General features: G+C 37.2%; 2 protein-coding genes across 2 annotated transcripts in view; both read right to left on the reverse strand.

Moving 5' to 3' along the window:
* srp72 (signal recognition particle 72) overlaps positions 1 to 5,820 on the reverse strand; it is a 10,511-nt gene extending 4,691 nt beyond the window's left edge. Inside the window, exons 1-10 of the mRNA XM_008421155.2 lie at positions 5,694 to 5,820; positions 4,867 to 4,987; positions 3,960 to 4,080; positions 3,528 to 3,671; positions 2,575 to 2,686; positions 2,453 to 2,484; positions 1,347 to 1,471; positions 526 to 583; positions 313 to 444; positions 94 to 222 (exon numbers count right to left, since the gene is read on the reverse strand). Of these exons, the coding sequence (XP_008419377.1) occupies positions 94 to 222; positions 313 to 444; positions 526 to 583; positions 1,347 to 1,471; positions 2,453 to 2,484; positions 2,575 to 2,686; positions 3,528 to 3,671; positions 3,960 to 4,080; positions 4,867 to 4,987; positions 5,694 to 5,793 (1,074 nt within the window). The 5' untranslated portion in view covers positions 5,794 to 5,820. The remainder of the gene's footprint in view (positions 1 to 93; positions 223 to 312; positions 445 to 525; positions 584 to 1,346; positions 1,472 to 2,452; positions 2,485 to 2,574; positions 2,687 to 3,527; positions 3,672 to 3,959; positions 4,081 to 4,866; positions 4,988 to 5,693) is intronic.
* A 2,304-nt stretch (positions 5,821 to 8,124) lies between these two features.
* Positions 8,125 to 9,237, reverse strand: part of LOC103471913 (uncharacterized) — a 3,179-nt gene continuing 2,066 nt past the window's right edge. The window contains exon 2 of the mRNA XM_008421183.2: positions 8,125 to 9,229. Within this exon, the coding sequence (XP_008419405.2) occupies positions 8,487 to 9,229 (743 nt within the window). The 3' untranslated portion in view covers positions 8,125 to 8,486. The remainder of the gene's footprint in view (positions 9,230 to 9,237) is intronic.

Consider the following 9,237-nt stretch of genomic DNA (forward strand, 5'->3'; position numbering starts at 1 on the left):
TTGATGTGAATCAGGATGTGAACTTGATGTGAATCAGGATGTGAATCGGGATCTGAATTTGATGTGAATCAGGATCTGAACTTGGATGCTCACCTGCAGGAGCTCCACCGCCTTGCTGTGCTGCTTCTCCCTGCACAACTGAGCCACCTGGATGAGGACGGGTCGAGGGTGACCCGGGTTCTGAGCCTGAAGACTGGACGACAGTTTCCTGCACTGGTCGGCCTGTTTGCATCCAGACCACAAAGCCAGACCGGATTACAACAGAGCCATAAAATGTAGAAGAAGTGAATGAAATCAGAGCATTTTCCTCACCTGATTAGTGTACATGGCCAGCAGCGCTTTGTTGAACTCGATGGCCTGCAGCTGCTTCTTTGCCAGTTTGTATTCCACACCTTCTGCGTTTGTGAGCTTCACTTTTTTCTTTGAGTCGAACACGTTTTGGTCCTAAAAGAACAGAAAGGCTGTTATTATCAGGCGTTTTTAGGTGAGGAGGTTTCACTATAGGATGGCTAGCTCTGCCCCCACCTTATTGATTGTGATGATGTTGTTGGCCGTCACAGCCAGAAGCCCGACATCAGAGGGCCTGGAACCAGATCAGATTACCGTGGATCAGCCGTTCAAGATGTTAAAACGAGAAATACTGTGTTTAAAATGAGCTGACATGAAGTGGTCATGTTCTTAAAAATCTGTGTTTCCATTACATAAAGGGCTAATTGTTTTATAATATGTAGAGTTTGTCATTAACCTCTCAAGTTGCTGAATAGAAAAATAAAAGATTAAAAGAATAAAGTATGAACATACAGATATTCATACAGTACTGTCTGTAGCGCTTGAAGGAATTTTAAAACTTCGCTCCATGAAGTGCATTATTAACTCATCAAAGCCATAAAAATCAAATTTTTTCCATCATGCTACAAATTTTCTCCGCTAAACCCTGAGCTTTTATTTGATCACATCCTCATCTTCATATTAGTCATTTTTTATTGACATGTTGCTTTTTCAGCTCGGCTGAATGAGCGCCATTAGGATAAAACTTAATTAGCTTGTTGAGCTTTTATATTTCTAAACAGAACCGCATAAGGTGAGTTTTTAAACTCACACCGGACTGGTTCTGGTGCGGCTGCCATCTTTGTTTCTGGGCCCGCTTAAGGATGACCAGCAGCGTCCTCTGCTGGATGGAGGCCAAACTACAACACTGAAATAAGGTCTAATCGATTTTAACAATTTTAACCATATATACCATTAATCCACAATCCTAAGTTTATTAATCGTTTGCCTCCCAAGTAAAAATATTTTTAACACTATTATTATTTCAGTAACACGTCTTGAGCAGAGTCTGGACTCACTTGAGCTTGATGACCTGGTTGTAAAGCTGCAAAGCCTCGTCTGTTCGGCCCTGCAGCTGCATGATGTACGCCATCTGAGAATGGATGACCGCCAGCTCCGACTCGATGTCTTCTTCAGTCACGTCCTGAAACAGACCGACAAATGATCGCTGTCTGGTGGCAAAATTAAACAATCTTCAAGCCACAAACACAATAGCTGGTTTTAAGTCAAATGCCTCTAAGATCAAATTAATTCACAATTTAATAAATAATCTAAATATTGTAATAGTTTTTATTGTACAGTTTTTAAACAGAACAATGGCTTCAAAGTTAGCTCAAAAAATGTTAAGTTATAACATTTTGAAGGTGTGAAATGACTAGGGAGAGGTCTAGTTTATTAACTTCCAGTTTAAACTCGCATTTCACATTATAAACATCTGTAAAAAAAAAAAAAGCTTAATTTTATTTATTTATTTCTGTCCTGCTGGACGTGGAACATTTTGCATATAATTAATTCATAGCTTGATAGAACAAATACAAAACTGCAATGTAATAAAATATATAAAAATATAATTGAATGAGTTTCCTTGGAGGAATCTGATTTAAAATTACACTAAACAATAGATTAATTAAAAAAATTAAGGAATAAAGATGCTTGAAGCAAAAGACTCATTTAAAAATTGTCCACATTAACAATTAATTACTAATAAATGGAAATATTGTTTGCAATGATTGACATTTGCTTTTATTTTGATACATTTATATATCAAAAGCAAATGTTTAGTCACATGTTCTGTATTGAAAGGAATTTATTGGGTAAAATTCTCCAATAAGTAATTAAAGTCTGGAAATCTTTTATTTTAGCAAATAGATTCTGTGTGCAATTATCTGGAAAATATTTTACATATTTGCAAAAACAAACATAAATTTACAATACATGACATGCCCCCTCATGTACTTTTAGTATAATAATAAACTCTTCAAGAATAATGAACAACAGCGTTCATAATCTTCTCAAACCTGTTATCTTCTCAATAATTCGCAACTTTACAAACTTACAGGATAACAACAGGCATTTATAGCATCTGGAATTAATTTTTATAAACAAAATAAAAGCAATGACTTACCGAATCCTCTGCCAATGAGACTCTACAAAGTTCTGCCAAAAACAGAAAAATAGAAACACTTGATTTAGACATGAATGGAAACGTAGCAGTTCGACGAGGTGAGTAATGATAAACATGCTGACCTTCGGCTTGCCGTAGTGTGTTGAAGGCCTCTGCCAGCTGCCCTTGACCAATCAGAGCGCAGGCAGTATTGTAACAGAGCTCATACGTCGACTCGGAAAGACCCAGATCCTCCTAAAAAGGAAAAAAGATCAACTCTAGATCAGTTTTTAAAAAACAACAATAATAAAATCACACTCATGCAACTTAAGCTTCTGAGCTCAGCAACTTTATTCAGTTTATTGTGAATTTTTGGGTGTTTAATTCGGTTCTGATGAACGTTTAGTTTTCAGTTTTTCTCAAAAATAAATGAATATAAAACAAATAATGAGTTTATTCACTCAATTTGACTAATTTCAGAAATAATTTACAAGTTCACCATCTTACAACACTAATTATGCTCGAGTGAGCAGGAAGAAATAAAGTCTTGCACAAGTCCTTTCTATTTCTCAATATTTACAAAATAAAATTTCACATTAAGTTAGCAATATAAGTTGCAAACCGTATATCATTCCCTCCATTGTTGACTCTAAAGTGTATACAACTTAATTATTGGCTCATAGTGGAGAATTTTTTCAACTTCTCATTCAAACTATTCCATATTTTCACTCCATACACAATTGTTTTTAAAGTAGCACAGTTTTATTTTTGAAATCATACTTCCTTCTGTTATTTCTGTCACTTGAGTTTAAGACAAAGAACTTCTGTAAATGAATTGGCAACAATCTCTTTAACCAAATCTCTTAGTTCCAGGATATTTGATTGAATAAACAATAAGTATGTTCTCTATTATTCACTTTATATATCATTCTCACAGCTTTATCCTGTGTCACAAACAAAATTTAAAAAAGCTGAATCGCCACAATATGAAAAAAAGTTTGTAAAAATACTGAACTCGTCAAAAATGTAGATAATTGTTAATTTTACATGTTTTGTAGTGAAAAAAGATGAAATGTGATCTATGTTTGAGCATTACCATCAGCACCTTCTCCCACTGACTCATCGCAGCCACTACGGCAGCCAGGTTGGTCTTCCTCTCCTCCTCGTACTCATCCTGAGAGTTCCTGATCAGGTCTGTGTAGACGGTCTTGCACTCATCGTAGCGCTCCAGTCTGTACAGCTACACAAAGAGAAGAGTTCAGATCATCTGACACACTAATAGCATCTGAACAGGAAGAATGAAGCCACAGTGCACCAGGAAAAGTCATTACACTGATCAATAAAAGCTTAATCTCTGTCTCCATGATGCCAATAGTGAGATTTAGTAAAAAATTAAACCAGGACATTAATGGATGTAATTATGTGTATTTATAATGATGTATATCAGAAATACAAGCTACATGAACACCAATAATAAGTACAATTTTCTCCAAGAAAAGACAACAGTAGAAACATTAAACAGTCTCACCACTTGACCATAAAGTTCCTTCAGCTTGTCTGTCTGGTCAGGAGCACTTTCAATGGTCTTCAGCGCACTTTCCACTCTGTTCAGCCGATACTCACAGTACGCCTTCTCAAATACAACTTCACTAATATATAAAAAAAATAAAGAGAGAGAAAATTACACTTCCCAGATTCAGACAGTTTTAAAATCTCAGTTTAAATATTCACTCTAATCAAACTGATTCTTCTTTTGTTCTACAAACTGAAGGTTTTTATGATTATGTTTATTTCTTAAACCTCACAAAACTATTAATTTTATTAATCGCTTTGAACCGATTATTGAAATAATTGCCGACTAATGTAGTAATTAATTCATCGATAAATGGAGCACCCAGACTCAAAAACTTTAATTTGCTAAAAATTACAAAATCAGAGCAGTAATTAAGTCAAAACAGCACAAAATTTATACACTTTGCTCTTAAGATGTTAGAAAACCTTGTCTGTAAATATGTTATGGTCCTCAAGTGACATAGTTTTAACTCCACCTAGTTCACATTATGCATGAGAAAGATCTCAGATTAAGTACCTTTTGCTATCAAATTATTAATTAGTTAATTGAAAGTATATTCCACAGATTCGTCCTACACTGTATTGTATTGATGTGGGATGAGTCTCTCACATGTTGAAGCATTTTGTAACTCGAGCTACAAAAGATCAAGTGTGGAAAAAAACAAATTTTTATTGCATTTTAGTTAATAAAATGTTTATTTGCATCTTTTATTGTATTTCTAATGATGTATAAAAAAGGCTTAAGTGTTTAAATGAATATCTGCAGGATGTGCCAATTAATTGTTAAATCGATAGAATACTAAAATCGTTAGTTGCAGCCCTATATGAAACATAAACAATTTAATATTTTGGTAGTTGTTTACCTCCCAAGCACTTTGGTGTGAGTGTTCATGACGTTCAGCGCCTCCTTGAAGCTCCCATTCTGAACAAGGCAAACAATCTTACAGTGAAGGGCCGTCACATCGTCCCTGTTCTCATGCAGAACTATAGCAAAGGCAGCAAAAAGAAAAAAAAGTTATTAAATAAAATAATAAAAGCAAGAAAATGATCAAATTACATCTGAATTATCAACCCAGTTTAAGTTTGTAAACCACTAGGGATGCAGTTACAAACCCTACATCACAACAACATAATATCCTAATATTCTGAAGACCTAATTAATAATTATAAGTGCACTAACCTTTTTTTGTTTTAATTTTATTCACTATTACGTGATATAAGAAATTTCTATCATATTGATGCAAGTATCATGTCCTTTTGCTACTTATGCAAATCAACGAAATGTCAATGTTGAATATGCGTATGTGTGTTTATTATTATAGTTTTTACAGATCTGACTTTGACTTGAAATCAAAATATGAAAGTTGAAGTGGTAATCAACTCCTCTTAGCTCAACAGTAGGTCAGGGTAGGGACACGTCATTGGTCAGAATACACCGGTGCAAAATCTAGTGAGAAAATGTAACTCAATAGTGACCTAACATGACACACAACGCACCTTCCTCGTCTGTTTCATAAACTGAAACACTGAGGTTATCAAACAACAAAAAACGGAACGTCTCCCTTTACAGAGTTGACAGTTTTAGCTTAGCAACATGCTATTGAGTAGCAATGATCCCCAGCACAGTATGTCGCTAACAGCGACCGCGGCTCGAGTTTTAAAGACGGCCCTGTCAGGAACCGACTCTTACTCTTAGAAAGCGCCTTCAGAGCTCGGGTGTAGTCGCCACTCTGTCCGCAGCGGTTCACTTCGGTCCATAGCGAAGCCACGGCCACCCCTCCACTCGCCATCTTTGCTGAATGGACCGACAAGGTAGGCGGAAGTAGAATATGTTACTTCCGGGCTAGAAACCAAGTATTAAAAAAAAATCAACATTTACATATTAAAGAACCAACATAATACAGCCTTGATATTTGATGCAGGTTTATTTTGGTGAAGCAATTAGCATTTTCCTTAAACATTTTTCATTTGAAATTGTCGCAGTCATATGACGCCTTCATAGCCACCGATTAAAATCGGAATACAGATTTCAGAATGTGAAAACAGACAGCAGGCCGAGCTGTCTTTCAGACAGGGAGCTCCAGTTCGTCATAATTGAATAAAGTCACAATGTTGTAATACTAAGGTGACTTGCAAAGGGTCAGTACTAGGGTATCCCATTTATCATAAAAACTGTTTTAACCTAAACAATGTAATATTATCTGGAAGTAATCTGGCTATTGATTCAAGGCTTTGTGCTGACGTCTAAGTGTCAAATAAATGCAAATCAGTCTGAAGAATAACAATACTAATGCGTGTGTGTTGACAACTATAATGTAAAAAAGATCTGTCATGGTACCCTCAGTAAAATGCTTATCTCCCCCTTAGCACCTGCAGAAAAAACATTCTGGAGCCGCCACTGCGCCTCACACGTATTTCTTCTCATCTAGCATTCTCCCTCTCACATTCTCATCTATAACTTTTTTTATATTCAGTGTCCTTTCTTTTTGTTTAACATCATTACAAATGATCAATAAAGATCCATCTCCCAGCACTTTAACATATTTCACTTTTCCAACTGTAACAGAGAGAAAAGTGTATATGTATATGTATGTGTATGTGAATTTTAACCAAAATAATTATTATAACTGTATGTATTTATGAGATTTTTAATCAATACATGTTTGGAGCTACACAGTGGTGCAGTTGGTAGAGCTGTTGCCTTGCAGCAAGAAGGTTCTGGGTTTGATTCCTTCTGCATGGAGTTTGCATGTTCTCCCTGTGCATGGGTTTCCTCCCACAGTCCAAAAACATGACTGTCAGGTTAATTGGCCTCTCCAAATTCATCATAATTGTTTTTCCTTCAGCCTCAGAAACAGACTATTGTCTTGATTTTTTGCATTTGTGCTTAGCTTTTTGAGTATACTATATACCTTAATTTCCCCCGCCATCACAACCCTCATCCATTTCCCATTTCCTGTGGGGTGCTGTGGTGGCGCAGGGGCCAAGCACAACCCACGTATTGAGGCCTTGGTCCTTATGATGATGAACACAGGCTTGGGTGGTGACATTTGCCGCATGTCTCCCACCTCTCTCATTACCTTCCTTCCTGTTAAACTACTTTCAAATAAAGGCCACTAGAGCCAATAAAACCTAAAAAACCCCCCAACAAAATAAGATCACTTCCTGACACATCATTTCCCTCTGACATCTTTAAAACCATTCAAAGCCTGGCCATGCCTTGCCGCCACCACCCTTCCCTGATCCCGGACTCCGTTGCCCAAGTTGCCACCTCCTCAGTGGCGCAAAAAGTGGGTATGCAGGGTATGCAACACATTCCCACTTTTTCGGTATGCAAAAGTATTGGGGGGGGCGCCGATCTGTTTTCGCATCCACCTGAATAATGTGTAGTTGCGCCACTGCACCTCCTGCTCCTCCTGAACTCAGACTTCAGCAAGATATCAAAGCCACACCTCCTCGAAAAGCTATTGGCTTAAATCATGGTGCGTTCACGTCGTCGTCTAAGAGTGCGTAAAGTTAAAATACAAGCGCATCAACTTATTTTTCTTGTTTCGTTTTAAGAATATTTAGAGACCTTTAAATATCAGCATTGAGCACAAACAGTTCAATAATACAGTAAATAGGTGTAAAAATACAAGTAATATCAGAAATACATTCATTAAAAAACATTTTTGTAATTAGTTCCATGTTTTCAGAATTTTTAAAATAAATATTGTGGAAATCATGAATTAATTTATTTGTTCCAGTATTTATTTAATATCATTGTCATATGTTTTTCATATGTGTGAGCTATAACCATTCATGCAGACACACTGTAACCCATCAAAGAGAGCTGGGGGGAATAATGCATAATGTGGACATATAATAAAACACAACAAACAATGAAATCCATACAAATATCGGACCTGCTGCCAAGTGTATGATCAAGTTGGACCACTGAAGTCTGAATCCCATTTCCACAGGTTATCTGAATGACTTTATGTTTAATATGATCAGTTCTCACTGACATTTGAACATAAGTAACTTCACACTCTCTATGCGTACCAAATAAACAATAAATGCTTCTGTCGACATTTTTTTATGCTTTTCAACTACCTGTAAATAAAAAAAAAATGGTAGCTAATATCACTGCAGACCCCACACATCCTGGACACACGATTTCATACATTCTAAGGTTGTGTGTTTTCAGTTATTATACTTTTGAAGGACAGATCCTCCTTTACAGATCAGTTTCTTTAAAATGTGACGCTTCATGTTTGCTGCACCACAGAAACAAACCATCAGGTTTGACTGATGATTTCTTCACTTCCATCTCAGTAATATTCAGCTCAGTCCTTTCTGCAGGTATCACTAACCTCTGCAAAGTTTAACCTAATTTTTTATCAAAACAAGCCATGAAGCTTCACTAAAGGTTCAATATTTTCACATTTTAGCAGGAAAATTAACTCTCAACATCAGTTTTTACATTCTGCCTGATTTTTCCTCACATCAGCCCCAAAGATTCAGAGAAGCGGCGGTCGAGATCACAGAGGAAGCAGATCATCTTTGAACTTGCATCATCACCTTTTCTCCTCACCGTGTCGATTAAAACTCGAGCTTTGTCTCCTCTGGTTCTCTCTGCCTCCACTGCCTCCCTCTCAGAATCATTGATGACTTTTTCCTTCAGCAGATTATCCATCAAACTCTGCAGAACTGGGCCTGATACCCCATCTATGAAGTCGATCCTTATCTCCATCAGTTTCTCCTTTGGACTGAGGTTCTGTCGGGTCGGTCCACAGGATCTTCTGACTCTGGCAGAAGAAAGACGAGCTCGTCTGTCCCAGACAATACTGGAGCTGCTGTCCCTCAGAGACAGTATGATGTGTTTCATCATTTCCTCATAAACCACCTGGAACGTTGGGACGTAGTTTTCATAGGATTCTGCATCAAATTCTGCTTCTGTGGGCTGAACCAGAACCGAGTCGATTCTGGGAGAGACAGACAGAGAGTAAAGCTGATTCGGCTGCAGTTTGCAATTTGGAGGCGTCTCCAGGAAAATCTCATTATCATCTAATTTCTTCCTGAAACGCAGCACATTGTTCAGAACAACGTTTTTTGGCAGCATCAACACATTAATCTCGTGTTCTGACTCAGGATCAGCTGGAGGTTTGTAGAACAGCAGAACCAAGGCTCGGACCGGGTCAGGAGGAGAATCTTCATCCTTGACGTTCCCAAAAGCAGAAAACCCTGTGATG

The sequence above is a fragment of the Poecilia reticulata genome, linkage group LG10 (genome assembly GCF_000633615.1).
Source record: "Poecilia reticulata strain Guanapo linkage group LG10, Guppy_female_1.0+MT, whole genome shotgun sequence".
NCBI classification, from domain to species: domain Eukaryota; kingdom Metazoa; phylum Chordata; class Actinopteri; order Cyprinodontiformes; family Poeciliidae; genus Poecilia; species Poecilia reticulata.